Here is a 23,642-nt window from a genome sequence, read left to right on the forward strand (position 1 = left end):
CTACACCAAACTACACCTAACAGCACTACAATACACCTCACTACACTACACCTCACTACACCTCACTACACTACACTTCACTACACTTCACTGCACCTCACTACACCTCACTACACCTCACTGCACCTCACTACACTTCACTACACCTCACTACACCTCACTACACTACACCTCACTTCACTACACCTCACTACACCTCACTACACTACACCTCACTTCACTACACCTCACTACACTTCACTGCACCTCACTACACTACACCTCACTACACTTCACTGCACCTCACTACACCTCACTACACTTCACTACACTACACTACACTTCACTACACTACACTACACCTCACTACACTACACTGCACTGCACTGCACTACACTACACTTCACTTCACTACACTACACTTCACTACACTACACTACACTACACTACACTACACCACACTACACATCACTACACTACACCTCACTACACTTCACTGCACCTCACTACACTACACTACACTTCACTACACTACACTACACCTCACTACACTACACTACACTACACTACACTTCACTACACTACACTACACTACAGCTCACTACACTACACTACACTACACTTCACTACACTTCACCACACTACACTACACCTCAATACACTTCACTGCACCTCACTACACCTCACTACACTACACTACACTTCACTACACTACACTTCACTACACTACACTACACCTCACTACACTACACTACACCTCACTACACTACACTACACTACACTTCACTACACTACACTTCACTACACTTCACTACACTACACTTCACCACACTACACTACACTACACCTCACTACACTTCACTGCACCTCACTATACTTCACTACACTTCACTACACTACACTACACTTCACTGCACTACACTACACTTCACTACACTACACCTAACTACACTACACTACACCTCACTACACTACACTGCACTACACTACACTACACTTCACTACACTACACTACACTACACTTCACTACACTACACTACACTACACCTCACTACACTTCACTACACTACACTACACTACACTACACTACACTACACTACACTACTCTACACCTCACTACACTACACCTCACTACACTTCACTGCACCTCACTACACTACACTACACTTCACTACACTACACTACACTTCACTACACTACACCTCACTGCACTACACTACACCTCACTACACCACACTACACTACACTACAGCTCACTACACTACACTACACTACACTTCACTACACTTCACTACACTACACTACACTACAGTTCACTACACTACACTTCACTGCACTACACCTCACTACACTTCACTGCACCTCACTACACTACACTACACTTCACTACACTACACTACACTTCACTACACTACACCTCACTGCACTACACTACACCTCACTACACCACACTACACTACACTACAGCTCACTACACTACACTACACTACACTTCACTACACTTCACTACACTACACTACACTACAGTTCACTACACTACACTTCACTGCACCTCACTACACCTCACTACACTACACTACACTTCACTATACTACACTACACCTCACTACACTACACTACACCTCACTACACTACACTACACTGCACTACACTACACTACACTACACCTCACTACACTACACCTCACTACACTTCACTGCACCTCACTGCACTACACTACACTACACTACACTACACTTCACTACACTACACTACACTACACTTCACTACACTAGACCTCACTACACTACACTACACTTCACTAGACTTCACTACACTACACTTCACTACACTACACTACACTTCACTACACTACACTACATTACACTACACTACAGTACGGCCCATGATTACAGTGGTGTCCTGCTCCACAGACTCCTATTTGTGACCCACCACTCCACCGGGCAGTCAAAGACCCTGAAGAACCCAGGACAGCACGGCTGTTACCTCACTATGGCCCTCCTCTCCACCGTGCAGTCAAAGACCCTGAAGAACCCAGCACAGCACGGCTGTTACCTCACTATGGCCCTCCTCTCCACCGGGCAGTCAAAGACCCTGAAGAACCCAGGACAGCACGGCTGTTACCTCACTATGGCCCTCCTCTCCACCGGGCAGTCAAAGACCCTGAAGAACCCAGCACAGCACGGCTGTTACCTCACTATGGCCCTCCTCTCCACCGGCAGTCAGAGACCCTGAAGAACCCAGGACAGCACGGCTGTTACCTCACTATGGCCCTCCTCTCCACCAGGCAGTCAAAGACCCTGAAGAACCCAGGACAGCACGGCTGTTACCTCACTATGGCCCTCCTCTCCACCGGGCAGTCAAAGACCCTGAAGAACCCAGCACAGCACGGCTGTTACCTCACTATGGCCCTCCTCTCCACCGGCAGTCAGAGACCCTGAAGAACCCAGGACAGCACGGCTGTTACCTCACTATGGCCCTCCTCTCCACCAGGCAGTCAGAGACCCTGAAGAACCCAGCACAGCATGGCTGTTACCTCACTATGGCCCTCCTCTCCACCGTGCAGTCAGAGACCCTGAAGAACCCAGCACAGCACGGCTGTTACCTCACTATGGCCCTCCTCTCCACCAGGCAGTCAGAGACCCTGAAGAACCCAGCACAGCACGGCTGTTACCTCACTATGGCCCTCCTCTCCACCGGGCAGTCAGAGACCCTGAAGAACCCAGCACAGCACGGCTGTTACCTCACTATGGCCCTCCTCTCCACCGGGCAGTCAGAGACCCTGAAGAACCCAGCACAGCACGGCTGTTACCTCACTATGGCCCTCCTCTCCACCGGGCAGTCAGAGACCCTGAAGGACCCAGCACAGCACGGCTGTTACCTCACTATGGCCCTCCTCTCCACCGGGCAGTCAAAGACCCTGAAGGACCCAGGACAGCACGGCTGTTACCTCACTATGGCCCTCCTCTCCACCGGGCAGTCAAAGACCCTGAAGGACCCAGGACAGCACGGCTGTTACCTCACTATGGCCCTCCTCTCCACCGGGCAGTCAGAGACCCTGAAGAACCCAGGACAGCACGGCTGTTACCTCACTATGGCCCTCCTCTCCACCAGGCAGTCAGAGACCCTGAAGAACCCAGCACAGCACGGCTGTTACCTCACAGATCCAAATCATGATAACTCAAACACTAATTTACACAGTAGCATTCTTACTTATACACACTTCTTCCAAAGTGCACACTTTATTCGAAGGGTGGAGAATCAGGATGTAGCCATGTTCCAAACCAGCTCTACCCATGAGACACTGCAGCTGTTTACCCACAGTGCTTAGTTTGTAAATCGGGTGGTCCTGGAACAAAAAGTGATCGATATGATGGTGCATGAGAACACATACTGGTGGCAGAGAGCAGTAGAGTTGAAGCACTTATAGTTGAACACATGGGGAACATTTTCAGTAGAATAAGGTCTGGGAAAAATGTGTCCCTTTTATCAACGCATTTCATGCAGTTCTACGACATTTCACACGGCTGGAGACTTTGGCAGAATATTTTTAATGCAGCACAAACGATCGTAATGACAGACTACTTTGACACTGACAAACTGAGAATCAGAGATCAATAAAAACGACTTTGAATCCATCAATATCCTGGCCGAGGTGTGTGGAGACACATTGTAAGCTACTGTATGAGGAGGAAATGATAGTCCTAAAATTCTTCCCAGTTTCATTCATTCACACGACGCGCAGCTTCACTCCCAGGTGCTGGCAGGTAGTGCTCCTTCCAGAAGCCTTTCTCTCTTGTTTTACTTTGTAAAACAATAGTTGGAAGTTGGTCAACTATTTTGGTGGCCAACAGCAGACAGGTTCCTCTTCTCTTTTCAGCAGGAGCCATTTGCTTTCCAACCTGTGATTCCCTGCGACTGTATTTGAAGTATTGTGATAAGGCCTGTTGTCTGCATGCTGTTTTTATATAACAGATTTACCACGTGTTCCCGACTGTAGACTATAACTGGCTATTCTGAATGATTTCATTTCCTTCTGAAAAGACAGCAGTAATTGTATAATGTTGGCAAATGTATTTGACTTTCTCAGGGGTTCTGCAGCTCCTAAGGAACACTTTACGCAGCTATGATCCTATAAGGAAATAAATGATGAAGTGAAACACTTGAGGGCTGATATTTGCAGGCTCATGTCTATCAGAGCTGAGAGAATGAGAGAGATGATAGAACAGGAATCTCATTCCAGTTCACACATGTACATATTCTCTATCCCCTTACACTGTGTACAAGACAGTAGTTTAGGAATTGTTAGTTAGATTACTTGTTGGTTATTACTGCATTGTCGGAACTAGAAGCACAAGCATTTCGCTACACTCGCATTAACATCTGCTAACCATGTGTATGTGACAAATAAAATTTGATTTGATTTGATTCGGGATGCTGGGGGGGGGGGGGGGGCAGGAGAATTAAGTCAAATTAACTTTGTCTGTTTGTAACATCTTTAATTTAACATTTTTACATTGCAAAAGTGAAAATTATTTTTCATGCCATGAGAGACACCGGATCTGACCAAATATGTTCAGGAACAAAACAGTCCAGAATGGAGAAGTGTCCTATCCTGTTCCGGCTGGATCCAGCTCAAATTCAGCACCCATAAACCCCTGCAGAGTAGGGTGATTGGACAGCCTCCTCATGCAAAGTAGTGATTGGACAGCCTCCTCATGCAGAGTAGTGATTGGACAGCCTCCTCCTGGAGAATAGTGATTGGACAGCCTCCTCCTGCAGAGTAGTGATTGGACAGCCTCCTCCTGGAGAGTGATTGGAGAGCCTCCTGCAGAGACCCAGGCTTCCTGACTGTAGTCGTATAGCAGGAGGAAGAAAACAACTTTATTTATCCATGATAGAAAAGACTGAATTAATTATTCAATAACTTCTAGCACCGTCCCCACAGAGAAAACAGCATCTGTTGTTTAGAATGAACACACAACACGCAGCCACCGGCACATACACACACACACACACACACACACACACACACACACACACACACACACACACACACACACACACACACACACACACACACACACACACACACACACACACACACACACACACACACACACAAAAGGAATCTAGTTAGAAACTCTCACATCCCTCCCAGAGAACACAGTCACAAACACGAGTCACAGTAGTACATCATCTTGTCTCAGTAACACAGCATCTAGTCACAGTAGTACAGCATCTAGTCACAGTAACACATCATCTAGTCACAGTAACACAGCATCTAGTCACAGTAGTACAGCATCGTGTCACAGTAACACAACATCTAGTCACAGTAGTACAGCATCGTGTCACAGTAACACAACATCTAGTCACAGTAACACAGAATCTAGTCTCAGTAACACAGCATCTAGTCACAGTAGTACAGCATCTAGTCACAGTAACACAGCATCTAGTCACAGTAACACAGCATCTAGTCACAGTAACACAGCATCTAGTCACAGCAGTACGGCATCGTGTCACAGTAACACAGCATCTAGTCACAGTAACACAACATCTAGTCACAGTAACACAGCATCTAGTCTCAGTAACACAGCATCTAGTTACAGTAGTACAACATCTAGTCATAGTAGTACAGCATCTAGTCACAGTAGTGCAGCAACTTGTCACAGTAGTACTGCATCTAGTCACAGTAACACAGCATCTAGTCAGAGTAACACAGCATCTAGTCACAGTAGTACTGCATCTAGTCACAGTAGTACTGCATCTAGTCACAGGAACACAGCATCTAGTCACATCAGTACAGCATCTAGTCACAGTAACACAGAATCTAGTCACAGTAACACAGCATCGTGTCACAGTAGTACAGCATCTAGTCACAGTAACACAGCATCTAGTCACAGTAACACATCATCTAGTCACAGTAGTACAGCAACATGTCACAGTAACACAACATCTAGTCACAGTAACAAAGCATCTAGTCACAGTAACACAGCATCTAGTCACAGAGGTACAACATCTAGTCACAGTAACACAGCATCTAGTCACAGTAACACAGCATCTAGTCACAGTAGTACAGCATCTAGTCACAGTAACACAGCATCTAGTCACAGTAGTACAGCATCTAGTCACAGTAACACAGCATCTAGTCACAGTAACAGAATCTAGTCTCAGTAACACAGCATCTAGTCACAGTAGTACAGCATCTAGTCACAGTAACACAGCATCTAGTCACAGTAACACAGCATCTAGTCACAGCAGTACAGCATCGTGTCACAGTAACACAGCATCTAGTCACAGTAACACAACATCTAGTCACATCAGTACAGCATCGTGTCACAGTAACACAGCATCTAGTCACAGTAACACAGCATCTAGTCACAGTAACACAGCATCTAGTCACATCAGTACAGCATCGTGTCACAGTAACACAGCATCTAGTCACAGTAACACAACATCTAGTCACAGTAACACAGCATCTAGTCTCAGTAACACAGCATCTAGTTACAGTAGTACAGCATCTAGTCACAGTAGTACATCATCTAGTCACAGTAACACAGCATCTAGTCACAGTAACACAGCATCTAGTCACATCAGTACAGCATCGTGTCACAGTAACACAGCATCTAGTCACAGTAACACAACATCTAGTCACAGTAACACAGCATCTAGTCTCAGTAACACAGCATCTAGTTACAGTAGTACAGCATCTAGTCACAGTAGTACATCATCTAGTCACAGTAACACAGCATCTAGTCAGAGTAACACAGCATCTAGTCACAGTAACACAGCATCTAGTTACAGTAGTACATCATCTAGTCACAGTAACACAGCATCTAGTCTCAGTAACACAGCATCTAGTTACAGTAGTACAGCATCTAGTCACAGTAGTACATCATCTAGTCACAGTAACACAGCATCTAGTCAGAGTAACACAGCATCTAGTCACAGTAACACAGCATCTAGTTACAGTAGTATAGCATCTAGTCACAGTAACACAGCATCTAATCACAGTAACACAACATCTAGTCACAGTAACACAGCATCTTGTCACAGCAGTACAGCATCTAGTCACAGTAGTATAGCATCTAGTCACAGTAACACAGCATCTAGTCACAGTAGTACAGTGTCAAAGCACAGTAGTACAGCATCTAGTCACAGTAACACAGCATCTAGTCACAGTAGTACAGAATTGAGTCTCAGTAACACAGCATCTAGTCACAGTAACACAGCATCTAGTCACAGTAGTACTGCATCTAGTCACAGGAACACAGCATCTAGTCACAGTAGTACAGAATTGAGTCTCAGTAACACAGCATCTAGTCACAGTAACACAGCATCTAGTCACAGTAGTACAGCATCTAGTCAAAGCAGTACAGCATCTAGTCACAGTAACACAGAATCTAGTCACTGTAGTACAGCATCTAGTCACAGTAGTACAGCATCGTGTCACAGTAACACAGCATCTAGTCACAGTAGTACAGCATCTAGTCACAGTAACACAGCATCTAGTCACAGTAACACATCATCTAGTCACAGCAGTACAGCATCGTGTCACAGTAACACAGCATCTAGTCACAGTAACACAACATCTAGTCACAGTAGTACAGCATCTAGTCACAGTAACACAGCATCTAGTCACAGTAACACATCATCTAGTCACAGCAGTACAGCATCGTGTCACAGTAACACAGCATCTAGTCACAGTAACACAACATCTAGTCACAGTAACACAGCATCTAGTCTCAGTAACACAGCATCTAGTTACAGTAGTACAACATCTAGTCACAGTAGTACAGCATCTAGTCACAGTAGTGCAGCATCTTGTCACAGTAGTACTGCATCTAGTCACAGTAACACAGCATCTAGTCAGAGTAACACAGCATCTAGTCACAGTAGTACTGCATCTAGTCACAGGAACACAGCATCTAGTCACAGTAACACAGCATCGTGTCACAGTAGTACAGCATCTAGTCAAAGCAGTACAGCATCTAGTCACAGTAACACAGCATCTAATCACAGTAAAACAGTCCAGTCACAGTAACACATCATCTAGTCCCAGTAGTACAGCAACTTGTCACAGTAACACAACATCTAGTCACAGTAACAAAGCATCTAGTCACAGTAACACAGCATCTAGTCACAGTAGTACAACATCTAGTCACAGTAGTACAGCATCTAGTCACAGTAACACAGCATCTAGTCACAGTAACAGAATCTAGTCTCAGTAACACAGCATCTAGTCACAGTAGTACAGCATCTAGTCACAGTAACACAGCATCTAGTCACAGTAACACAGCATCTAGTCACAGCAGTACAGCATCGTGTCACAGTAACACAGCATCTAGTCACAGTAACACAACATCTAGTCACAGTAACACAGCATCTAGTCTCAGTAACACAGCATCTAGTCACAGTAGTACATAATCTAGTCTCAGTAACACAGCATCTAGTCACAGTAGTACAGCATCTAGTCACAGTAACACAGCATCTAGTCACAGTAACACAGCATCTAGTCACATCAGTACAGCATCGTGTCACAGTAACACAGCATCTAGTCACAGTAACACAACATCTAGTCACAGTAACACAGCATCTAGTCTCAGTAACACAGCATCTAGTTACAGTAGTACAGCATCTAGTCACAGTAGTACATCATCTAGTCACAGTAACACAGCATCTAGTCACAGTAACACAGCATCTAGTCACATCAGTACAGCATCGTGTCACAGTAACACAGCATCTAGTCACAGTAACACAACATCTAGTCACAGTAACACAGCATCTAGTCTCAGTAACACAGCATCTAGTTACAGTAGTACAGCATCTAGTCACAGTAGTACATCATCTAGTCACAGTAACACAGCATCTAGTCAGAGTAACACAGCATCTAGTCACAGTAACACAGCATCTAGTTACAGTAGTACATCATCTAGTCACAGTAACACAGCATCTAGTCTCAGTAACAAAGCATCTAGTTACAGTAGTACAGCATCTAGTCACAGTAGTACATCATCTAGTCACAGTAACACAACATCTAGTCACAGTAACACAGCATCTTGTCACAGCAGTACAACATCTAGTCACAGTAGTATATCATCTAGTCACAGTAACACAGCATCTAGTCAGAGTAACACAGCATCTAGTCACAGTAACACAGCATCTAGTTACAGTAGTACATCATCTAGTCACAGTAACACAGCATCTAGTCTCAGTAACAAAGCATCTAGTTACAGTAGTACAGCATCTAGTCACAGTAGTACATCATCTAGTCACAGTAACACAACATCTAGTCACAGTAACACAGCATCTTGTCACAGCAGTACAACATCTAGTCACAGTAACACAGCATCTAGTCACAGTAACACAGCATCTAGTCACAGTAACACAACATCTAGTCACAGTAACACAGCATCTTGTCACAGTAGTACAGCATCTAGTCACAGTAACACAGCATCTAGTCACAGTAACACAGCATCGTGTCACAGTAGTACAGCATCGAATCACAGTAACACAGCATCTAGTCACAGTAACACAGCATCTAGTCACAGTAACACAGCATCTAGTCACAGTAGTACAGCATCTAATCACAGTAACACAGCATCGAGTCACAGTAACACAGCATCGTGTCACAGTAGTACAGCATCTAGTCACAGCAGTACAGCATCTAGTCACAGTAACACAGCATCTAGTCACAGTAACACAGCATCTAGTCACAGTAACAAAGATCCGGTCACAGCAGCACAGCATCTAATCACAGTAAAACAGTCCAGTCACAGTAACACATCATCTAGTCACAGTAACAAAGCATCTAGTCACAGTAACACAGCATCTAGTCACAGAGGTACAACATCTAGTCACAGTAGTACAGCATCTAGTCACAGTAAAACAGCATCTAGTCTCATTAACACAGCATCTAGTCACAGCAGTACAGCATCGTGTCACAGTAACACAGCATCTAGTCACAGTAACACAACATCTAGTCACAGTAACACAGCATCTAGTCTCAGTAACACAGCATCTAGTCACAGTAGTACAGCATCTAGTCACAGTAGTACAGTGTCAAAGCACAGTAGTACAGAATCGAGTCACAGTAACACAGCATCTAGTCACAGTAGTACAGCATCTAGTCACAGTATTACTGTGTCAAGTCACAGTAGTACAGCATTTAGTCACAGTAACACAGCATCTAGTCACAGTAGTACAGCATCTAGTCACAGTATTACTGTGTCAAGTCACAGTAGTACAGCATTTAGTCACAGTAACACAGCATCTAGTCACAGTATTACTGTGTCAAGTCACAGTAGTACAGCATTTAGTCACAGTAGTACACCATCTATTCCCAGTAGTACAGGCATTGAGCTCATAATTCTAAAGCCCATACTACTCTCAGAGGGACTGACTGTGCCTTGTGGTAATTACTTGGTTTGCTAGAAAATAAACTAGGTTAGAATATTGTTTTCAATTCATCCTACACACCCAAATACTGACTGATTGTATAAAACCAGAGGTGACAGAGTGAGTTACAATACAGTATGAAGGACATGGGACAAAATAAATCTAGACATTTAGCATGTTTTATTTATTTAACCCTTATTTTAAGAGGGTTCATGTTGAGAACTTGGTCTCTTGTACAAAAGAGCCCTGCAGAAATCAAACCACAGACGTATCAAACACAAGACGTCTGCTGTGCTGGGAACATACAGTATCTGTACATGTCTAACTCAACTACATGGTACCCCTGCACATCCAGTCTGTACTGGTAACACCTTGATTACAGCCATGTTGTTACCTGGTACTCCCTGTATATAGTCATGTTATTACCTGGTACTCCCTGTATATATCCATATTATTACCTGGTACTCCCTGTATATAGTCATGTTATTACCTGGTTCTCCCTGTATATAGCCATGTTATTACCTGGTACTCCCTGTATATAGCCATGTTATTACCTGGTACTCCCTGTATATATCGTGTTATTACCTGGTACTCCCTGTATATAGCCATGTTATTACCTGATACTCCCTGTATATAACCATGTTATTACCTGGTACTCCCTGTATATAGCCATGTTATTACCTGGTACTCCCTGTATATATCCATGATATTACCTGGTACTCCCTGTATATAGCCATGTTATTACCTGGTACTCCCTGTATATATCATGTTATTAGCTGGTACTCCCTGTATATAGCCATGTTATTACCTGGTACTCCCTGTATATAACCATGTTATTACCTGGTACTCCCTGTATATAGCCATGTTATTACCTGGTACTCCCTGTATATAGCCATGTTATTAGCTGGTACTCCCTGTATATAACCATGTTATTACCTGGTACTCCCTGTATATAGCCATGTTGTTACCTGGTACTGTCTGTATATAGCCATGTTATTACCTGGTACTCCCTGTATATAGCCATGTTATTACCTGGTACTCCCTGTATATAGTCATGTTATTCCCTGGTACTCCCTGTATATATCCATGTTATTACCTGGTACTCCCTGTATATAGTCATGTTATTACCTGGTACTCCCTGTATATAGCCATGTTATTACCTGGTACTTCCTGTATATAGTCATGTTATTACCTGGTACTTCCTGTATATAGCCATGTTATTACCTGTTACTTCCTGTATATAGTCATGGTATTACCTGGTAGTGCCTGTATATAGTAATGTTATTACCTGGTACTCCCTTTAAATAGCCATGTTATTACCTGTTACTTCCTGTATATAGTCATGGTATTACCTGGTAGTGCCTGTATATATCCATGTTATTATCTGGTACTCCCTTTAAATAGCCATGTAATTACCTGGTACTCCCTGTATATAGCCATGTTATTACCTGGTACTCCCTGTATATAGTCATGTTATTACCTGGTACTCCCTGTATTTAGTCATGTTATTACCTGGTACTCCTGCATATAACCATGTTATTACCTGGTACTCCCTGTATATAGCCATGTTATTACCTGGTACTCCCTGTATATAACCATGTTATTACCTGGTACTCCCTGTATATAGCCATGTTATTACCTGGTACTCCCTTTATATAGCCATGTTATTACCTGGTACTCCCTGTATATAGCCATGTTATTACCTGGTACTCCCTGTATATAGCCATGTTATTACCTGGTACTCTCTGTATATAGCCATGTTATTAAATGGTACTCCCTGTATATATCCATGTTATTACCTGGTACTCCCTCTATATAGTCATGTTATTACCTGGTACTCCCTGTATATATCATGTTATTACCTGGTACTCCCTGTATATAGCCATGTTATTACCTGGTACTCCCTGTATATAGCCATGTTATTAAATGGTACTCCCTGTATATATCCATGTTATTACCTGGTATTCCCTGTATATAGCCATGTTATTACCTGGTACTCCCTGTATATAACCATGTTATTACCTGGTACTCCCTGTATATAGCCATGTTATTACCTGGTACTCCCTGTATATATCCATGTTATTACCTGGTACTCCTTGTATATAGCCATGTTATTACCTGGTAATCCCTGTATATATCATGTTATTACCTGGTACTCCCTGTATATAACCATGTTATTACCTGGTACTCCCTGTATATAGCCATGTTATTACCTGATACTCCCTGTATATAGCCATGTTATTACCTGGTACTATATCCATGTTATTACCTGGTACTCCCTGTATTTAGCCATGTTATTACCTGGTACTCCCTGTATATAACCATGTTATTACCTGGTACTCCCTGTATATAGCCATGTTATTACCTGGTACTCCCTGTATATAGCCACGTTATTACCTGGTACTATATCCATGTTATTACCTTGTACTCCCTGTATATAGCCATATTATTACCTGGTACTCCCTGTATATAGCCATGTTATTACCTGGTACTCCCTGTATATAGCCATGTTATTACCTGGTACTCCCTGTATATAGTCATGTTATTACTTGGTACTATAGTCATGTTATTACCTGGTACTCCCTGTATATAGTCATGTTATTACCTGGTACTCCCTGTATATAGTCATGTTATTACCTGGTACTATAGTCATGTTATTACCTGGTACTCCCTGTATATAGCCATGTTATTACCTGGTACTCCCTGTATATATCCATGTTATTACCTGGTTCTCCTGCCAATCCACTCTGCACTGGTAACGTTCTACGACCACTACTACCATAGTCAATAGAGTAGTTCCTAGATCAAATCCCTGAGCTGACAAGGTACAATCTGTCGTTCTGCCCCTGAACAAGGCAGTTAACCCACTGTTACTAGGCCGTCATTGAAAATAAGAATTTGATCTTAACTGACTTCCCTAGTTAAAGAAAGGTAAAATATATATATATGCATGTATTTTTTTAACTGCTACCACTATCAGTATAGTAGGGTTTACTGTAGTAACACTGTACATATAACACCTTCACCAGACGGACAGATTATGCTTCAACAGCTTTGTGAGTTCAGGTCAGAAAAGCCACAAAGACCCCAGTTTCTACATTACAGCCAGTGGTCTAGTACATGTTGTGGTCACTGTTTTGTGAGCTAAAACACCATAAGAAAAAAGTTATTCATTATTTTCATACTACATTTATTTAGAAAACCAAAGCAACCTGAAACTGTTAAATGTAGAAAGATTATTATCCTGAAAAAGCAACAGACCAACAGACCTATCATCTAGCAGCATCCAAATGTTGGAATCATCTCCAAAACGAAACACAATATGTCCCAAATGACACCCCATTCCCTACTTAGTGCACTACTTTAGACCAGAGCCCTATGGCAACCTATTCCCTACTTAGTGCACTACTTTAGACCAGAGCCCTATGGCACCCTATTCCCTACATAGTGCACTACTTTAGACCAGAGCCCTATGGCACCCTATTCCCTACATAGTGCACTACTTTAGACCAGAGCCCTACGGCACCCTATTCCCTACATAGTGCACTACTTTAGAGACGAGCCCTATGGCACCCTATTCCCTATTTAGTGCACTATTTTAGACCAGAGCCCTCAATCAACAAGAATAATCATTTGTATATTTTAATATAATTCTGCCCTGTAAATTAAGCTTCATACGTACTTTACAACAAAAACAGAGCATTCTCCTAACTTAGTGCTGAAAAAGGAAAATCTATATTTGATGCTTATTAATTAATCAAATGAACAACTTCAGGTGAAATCAGTTTCAATAAATATGAAATACAACAAGACACTTCAGTGGAGGAGCTTATGTACAGAGAGAGACATTTTGACATTGTGAGTGCGATTTGTTGTATCCTACATGGCACCCTATATAGTGCACTACTTTAGACCAGGGCCCTATGGCACCCTATTCCCTACATAGTGCACTACTGTAGACCAGAGCCCTATTGGCCCAGATTGCTACTGTGATTATAACGCATTCGGGTCCTGCATCACAAATGGTACCCTATTCCTAGAGTGTAGTGCACTACTTTTGACCAAAGTCTTGACCAAAAGTAGTGCACTACGTAGGGAATAGTGTGCCTTGTGGCATGCGGCCCAGGTTTGTGTATCAGCTGAGCGATCCATGGACAAGGCAAGAGTAGTAACAAGGAAAGCAAAGAGAAAGGACCCATACTATTCTACACCTATATTAACACACAGGCCCAGCCTCTTGTAGGATATCAGCACATGTCAAATACAACCGTCATTCTCCCCACAGGAACTGCTTACATTTGTGCTGCTAACTTTTTAAAACACACTAAAACAACTACTTTGTTATTGCTAAGACGTGATGACAGCGGCATATAAACAGACTAGTGATAGAATAGGTTTTAGAAATGCTGTCGAATGAAAACCTTGTAACTCAATTTTGCAATTTTACCATTTTGTATTTATTTGTTTCCAGAAATTGAAAGCAGTAACTCCCCGTAGTGTACTCTCAACACTTCATGAGTCTAGGACAAGAAATTGATTTGAGTTTTTTTTTAACTTTGGAGGTTTCGTAAATTGTTAATGGGAAAATATGCCAGTTTTACCCATTTCCTGAAAATGTTCTGTTGTGGAGAAAATAAGTTTTCATCCGACAGCGACAACAGGAGAGCACCTTTTAACATCAACCCTACTGCCCCTTCGTGATTCTATATTACAACATTGAAGAACATAAAGATTAAACATAACTATTTCAAATCAAAGCTGTTGGATCAAACATCAGGTTGGCTTCTAAGTGTTTGTGACTCTAGGAACGTTGAGGAAACAGACAGTAAAAAATACTTCTCAGGTCAGTTGGGCTACATTCTTTAATCCCACTGTGCCTTTACAGTCCAGGTCTGCCACATGGTTGGTGCAGATAGCAGACCATGTTGATTCCTGGTGCAGATAGCAGACATTAAGTTGATTCCTCTTGGTGCCTCGTGGTGCAGATAAAGGAACAGACATTAAGTTGATTCCTGGTGCCGATAGCAGACAATAAGTTGATTCCTGGTGCCGATAGCAGACAATAAGTTGATTCCTGGTGCCGATAGCAGACAATAAGTTGATTCCTCTTAAGGGGTTGCCCAGGGGACAGAGGGGTTCCCCAGGGGACAGAGAAAGAGGGGTTCCCCAGGGGACAGAGAAAGAGGGATCCCCCGGGACAAAGGGGTTCCCCAGGGGACAGAGAAAGAGGGATCCCCCGGGACAAAGGGGTTCCCCAGGGGACAGAGAAAGAGGGGTTCCCCAGGGGACAGAGAAAGAGGGATCCCCAGGGGACAGAGAAAGAGGGGTTCCCCAGGACAAAGGGGATCCCCAGGGGACAGAGAAAGAGGGGTTCCCCAGGACAAAGGGGTTCCCCAGGGGACAGAGAAAGAGGGGTTCCCCAGGACAAAGGGGATCCCCAGGGGACAGAGAAAGAGGGATCCCCAGGGGACAGAGAAAGAGGGATCCCCCAGGACAAAGGGGATCCCCAGGGGACAGAGAAAGAGGGATCCCCAGGGGACAGAGAAAGAGGGGTTCCCCAGGACGGAGGGATCCCCAGGGGACAGAGAAAGAGGGGTTCCCCAGGGGACAGAGAAAGAGGGGTTCCCCAGGACAAAGGGGTTCCCCAGGGGACAGAGAAAGAGGGGTTCCCCAGGACGGAGGGTTCCCCAGGGGACAGAGAAAGAGGGGTTCCCCAGGGGACAGAGAAAGAGGGGTTCCCCAGGGGACAGAGAAAGAGGGATTCCCCAGGACAAAGGGGTTCCCCAGGACAAAGGGGTTCCCCAGGGGACAGAGAAAGAGGGGTTCCCCAGGACAAAGGGGTTCCCCAGGGGACAGAGAAAGAGGGGTTCCCCAGGACGGAGGGTTCCCCAGGGGACAGAGAAAGAGGGGTTCCCCAGGGGACAGAGAAAGAGGGGTTCCCCAGGGGACAGAGAAAGTGAGGTCCCTCAGGGGACAGAGAAAGAGGGGTTCCCCAGGACAGAGGGGTTCCCCAGGGGACAGAGAAAGAGGGGTTCCCCAGGGGACAGAGAAAGAGGGGTTCCCCAGGGGACAGAGAAAGAGGGGTTCCCCAGGACAGAGGGGTTCCCCAGGGGACAGAGAAAGAGGGATCCCCAGGGGACAGAGAAAGAGGGGTTCCCCAGGACAGAGGGATCCCCAGGGGACAGAGAAAGAGGGGTCCCCAGGGGACAGAGAAAGAGGGGTCCCCCAGGACAGGCTCTCCCACACAGCACAGGGTTTCCTTGAATAGTTATGTTTTTGTCCCTGGGGCCCCAGGGAGTTTGTAGTTGGTAGAAATGTTCTGTCCATGTGGCATTCTGTCCATGTGGCAGTAGAGGGTTCCATTGCTCCTTGGGCAGTAGGTCTCTCTCAGTGCAGTAGTATGGCAGTAGTCCTCAGAGTTCTGTTACCCCCTGGGGTAGTAGAGTTCAATTGTTCCCCAGGGGCATTAATAGTCCAGTAGAGTTTCAGGGTTTCTTGTCAATAGTGTGGAAGAACCATTCAGTAAACTTCCTGAGTTGAGCGGCTGATGTCTGACTCTCCTCCTGTAGTCTCATGTTGTCTTGTCTCAGGTGCTGCACCTCTACCTGCAGCAACACCTTGTCCTCCTTCTCCTGGTAGAGAGAGAGAACATATCATATTAACACTGACCTCTAACCCCTGACCCCTGACCCTAACCTCTACCTGCAGCAACACCTTGTCCTCCTTCTCCTGGTAGAGAGAGAGAACATATCATATTAACACTGACCTCTAACCCCTGACACCTGACCCTGACCCAGACCCTAACCTCTACCTGCAGCAACACCTCCTGGTCCTCCTCCCGAGGAGGAGATCAACACTCAACATTAGGGTTTTGTCTGAAATGGATGCCATTTCAGATGGAGGCTAACAGTTTCTTATCACTCACTTGGAATAAAGTATGGGTTCACAAATAGCTGTAAAATTGCAAACACACCCTATTGTTCTTGGCTTATAAGACTAGTTACATGACGTTTTTCTAACCAACTTAAAAAGGGGACACTGGCTTTTATAGTCAGGCAGGACTCAGCCAGATGTAGGGTAAATGGGTTTCCCTGTATTCTTCCCAGGGTTAAAATAAGGGACTAGAGACCCCAGACACAGTAAGGAGATGAAGGAAGAGAGGTTAGCTAGGTAGTGATTGAGAAAAGAGGCCATTATACAATTACACCATACCATTACACCATTATACCATTACACCATTACACCATACAATTACACCATACCATTACACCATACCAGTACACCATTACACTGTTAAACCATACAATTACAACATTACACAATTACAACATACCATTACAGCATTATACCATTACACCATTATACCACACCATACCATTACACCATACCATTACAGCATTATACCATTACACCATTATACCACGCCATACCATTACACCATACCATTACAGCATTACACCATTACACCATTACACCATTACACTACACCATTACAGCATTACACCATTGCACCATTATACTACACCATTACAGCATTACACCATCACACCATACCATCACACCATACCATTACAGCATTATACCATTACAGCTTTACACCATACCATTATAGCATTATACCATTACACCATTACACCATACCATTACACCATACCATTACACCATTATACTACACCATACCATTACACCATACCATTACAACATTACACCATTACACCATTACACTACACCATTACAGCATTACACCATCACACCATACCATCACACCATACCATTACAGCATTATACCATTACAGCTTTACAACATACCATTATAGCATTATACCATTACACCATTACACCATACCATTACACCATACCATTACAGCATTACACCATTACACCATTACACTAAACCATTACAGCATTACACCATTGCACCATTATACTACACCATTACAGCATTACACCATAACACCATACCATCACACCATACCATTACAGCATTATACTACACCATACCATTACATCATACCATTACAACATTACACCATACCATTACACCATACCATTACACCATACGATTACAGCATTACACCATTACACCATTATACTACAACATACCATTAAACCATACCATTACAGCATTATACCATTACACCATTATACCACACCATACCATTACACCATACCATTACAGCATTATACCATTACACCATTATACCACGCCATACCATTACACCATACCATTACAGCATTACACCATTACACCATTACACCATTACACTACACCATTACAGCATTACACCATTGCACCATTATACTACACCATTACAGCATTACACCATCACACCATACCATTACAGCATTATACCATTACAGCTTTACACCATACCATTATAGCATTATACCATTACACCATTACACCATACCATTACACCATACCATTACACCATTATACTACACCATACCATTACACCATACCATTACAACATTACACCATTACACCATTACACTACACCATTACAGCATTACACCATCACACCATACCATCACACCATACCATTACAGCATTATACCATTGCAGCTTTACACCATACCATTATAGCATTATACCATTACACCATTACACCATACCATTACACCATACCATTACACCATTATACCACGCCATACCATTACACCATACCATTACAGCATTACACCATTACACCATTACACTAAACCATTACAGCATTACACCATTGCACCATTATACTACACCATTACAGCATTACACCATCACACCATACCATCACACCATACCATTACAGCATTATACCATTACAGCTTTACACCATACCATTATAGCATTATACCATTACACCATTACACCATACCATTACACCATACCATTACACCATTATACTACACCATACCATTACACCATACCATTACAACATTACACCATACCATTACACCATACCATTACACCATACCATTACAGCATTACACCATTACACCATTATACTACACCATACCATTACAGCATTATACCATTACACCATTATACTACACCATAACATTACAGCATTATACCATTAAACCATTATACTACACCATACCATTACACCATACCATTACAGCATTATACCATTACACCATTATACTACACAATACCATTACACCACACCATTAAAGCATTACACCATACCATTACAGCATTATACCATACCATTACAGCATTATACCATTACACCATTATACTACACCATACCATTACAGCATTATACCATTAAACCATTATACTACACCATACCATTACACCATACCATTACAGCATTATACCATTACACCATTATACTACACAATACCATTACACCACACCATTACACCACACCAATTACAGCATTACACCATACCATAACAGCATTATACCATTACACCATTATACTCCACCATACCACTACACCATATCATTACAGCATTATACCATTACACCATTATAACATTACACCATTATAACATTACACCATTATACTACACCATACCATTACACCATACCATTACAGCATTATACCATTACACAATACCATTACACCATTCCATTACAGCATTACACCATACCATTACACCATACCATTGCAGCATTATACCATTACACCATTATACTCCACCATACCACTACACCTTATCATTAACGCATTATACCATTACACCATTATAACATTACACCATTATAACATTACACCATTATACTACACCATACAATTACATGTCCCCATTACACCATACCATTACAGCATTACACCATTACACCATTATACTACACCATACAATTAACATGTCCCCATTACATCATACCATTACAACATTACACCATTACACCATTATACTACACCATACAATTACATGTACTCATTACACCATACCATTACACCATTACAACATTACACCATTATACTACACCATACCATTACACCATACCATTGCAGCATTATACCATTACAACAATATACTACACCATACCATTACACCATACCATTACAGCATTATACCATACCATTACACTTTAACAGCACACCATTACACATTATACTACACCATACCATTACACCATTACACCATACCATTATGGCACTACAGCATTACAGCATTACACCATTACTCCTTACCATTAAATCATTATACCAAAACACCATTACACCATACCATTACACCATTATACTAAACCATACCGTTACACCATTATACTACACCATACCATTACACAATTACACCATTACACTATACCATTACACCATTATACTACACCACACATTACACCATTACACCATACCATTACACCATTATACTACACCATACCATTACACCATTACACCATTACAGCATACCATTACACCATTACACCATACCATTACAGCATTACAGCTTTACAGCATTACAGCATTACACCATTACTCCTTTCCATTACAGCATTATACCATTACACCATTACACCATACCATTACACCATTATACTAAACCATACCATTACAGCATTATACCAAAACACCATTAGACCATACCATTACAGCATTATACCATTACACCACTACAACCTTACCACTACAGCATTATACCATCGCACCATTACATCATAACATTACAGCATTACACGATTGCACCATTACACCATACCATTACAGCATTATACCATTACACCATTACACCATACCATTAAACCATTACACCATTACACCATACCATTACAGCATTATACCATTACACTATTATACTACACCATACCATTACACCATACCATTACAGCATAATACCATTACAGCATTACACCATACCATTACACCATTATAACATGACACCATTTTACTGCACCATACCATTACACCATACCATTAGAGCATTATACCATTACACCATTATACTACACCATATCATTACACAATACCATTACATCATTATACCATACCATTACAGCATTATACAATTACACCGTACCATTACAGCATTACACCATTACACCATACCATTACACCATTACACCATTACACCATACCATTACAACATTACACCATTCCATTACAGCATTATACCATTACACCATACCATTACATCATACCATTACAGCATTATACCATTACAGCATTAAACCATACCATTACACCATTATAACATTACACCATTATACTACACCATACTATTACACCATACCATTACAGCATTACACCAAACCATTAGAGCATTATACCATTACACCATTATACTACACCATGTCATTACACCATACCATTACATCATTATACAATACCATTACAGCATTATACAATTACATCGTACCATTACAGCATTACACCATTACACCATACCATTACAGCATTACACCATACCATTACAGCATTATACCATTACACCATTATACTCCACCATACCACTACACCATATCATTACAGCATTATACCATTACACCATTATAACATTACACCATTATAACATTACACCATTATACTACACCATACCATTACACCATACCATTACAGCATTAAACCATACCATTACACCATTATAACATTACACCATTATACTACACCATACTATTACACCATACCATTACAGCATTACACCAAACCATTAGAGCATTATACCATTACACCATTATACTACACCATGTCATTACACCATACCATTACATCATTATACAATACCATTACAGCATTATACAATTACACCGTACCATTACAGCATTACACCATTACACCATACCATTACACCATTACACCATTCCATTACAGCATTATACCATTACACCATTATACTACACCATACCATTACAGCATTATACCATTACAGCATTAAACCATACCATTACACCATTATACTACACCATACCATTACACCATACCATTGCAGCATTATACCATTACACCATTATACTACACAATACTATTACACCATACCATTACAGCATTATACCACTACAACATACCATTACAGCATTATACCATACCATTACACTATTAAAGCACACCATTACACCACTATACTACACCATACCATTACACCATTACAGCATTACAGTATACCATTACACCATTACACCATGCCATTACGGCACTACAGCATTACAGCATTACACCATTACTCCTTACCATTAAAGCATTATACCAAAACACCATTACACCATACCATTACACCATTATACTAAACCGTAACGTTACACCATTATACTACACCATACCATTACACAATTACACAATTACACCATACCATTACACCATTATACTACACCATACATTCCACCATTACACCATGCCATTACACCATTATACTACACCATACCATTACACCATTACACCATTACAGCATACCATTACACCATTACACCATACCATTACAGCATTACATCATTACAGCATTACACGATTACACCATTACTCATTTCCATTACAGCATTATACCATTACAGCATTACACCATACCATTACACCATTATAATAAACCATACCATTACAGCATTATACCAAAACACCATTACACCATACCATTACAGCATTACACCACTACACCATACCATTACAGCATTATACCATTACACCATTATACTACACCATACCATTACACAATTACACAATTACACCATACCATTACACCATTATACTACACCATACATTCCACCATTACACCATGCCATTACACCATTATACTACACCATACCATTACACCATTACAGCATACCATTACACCATTACACCATACCATTACAGCATTACAGCATTACAGCATTACACCATTACACCATTACTCATTTCCATTACCGCATTATACCATTACAGCATTACACCATACCATTACACCATTATAATAAACCATACCATTACAGCATTATACCAAAACACCATTACACCATACCATTACAGCATTACACCACTACACCATACCATTACAGCATTATACCATTACACCATTATACTACGCCATACCATTACACTATACCATTACAGCATTATACCATTACAGCATTACACCATACCATTACACCATTATAACATTACACCATTATACTACACCATACCATTACACCATATCATTAGAGCATTATATCCTTACCATTAAAGCATTATACCAAAACACCATTACACCATACCATTACACCATTATACTAAACCATACCGTTACACCATCATACACCATTATACTACACCATAGAATTACACAGTTACACAATTACACCATACCATTACACCATTATACTACACCATACATTACACCATTACACCATACCATTACACCATTATACTACACCATACCAT

At 41.9% G+C, this 23,642-nt stretch overlaps 1 protein-coding gene across 2 annotated transcripts in view; it reads right to left on the reverse strand.

Moving 5' to 3' along the window:
- Window positions 1-13,543: 13,543 nt before the first annotated feature.
- Window positions 13,544-23,642, reverse strand: part of LOC135505296 (signal-induced proliferation-associated 1-like protein 2) — a 492,209-nt gene continuing 482,110 nt past the window's right edge. For both annotated transcript variants that reach the window (XM_064924540.1, XM_064924538.1), the window contains one exon: window positions 13,544-17,009. In XM_064924540.1, the coding sequence (XP_064780612.1) occupies window positions 16,863-17,009 (147 nt within the window). In that variant the 3' untranslated portion in view covers window positions 13,544-16,862. The remainder of the gene's footprint in view (window positions 17,010-23,642) is intronic.

Source organism: Oncorhynchus masou, chromosome 18 (assembly GCF_036934945.1).
Source record: "Oncorhynchus masou masou isolate Uvic2021 chromosome 18, UVic_Omas_1.1, whole genome shotgun sequence".
Lineage (NCBI taxonomy): Eukaryota > Metazoa > Chordata > Actinopteri > Salmoniformes > Salmonidae > Oncorhynchus > Oncorhynchus masou.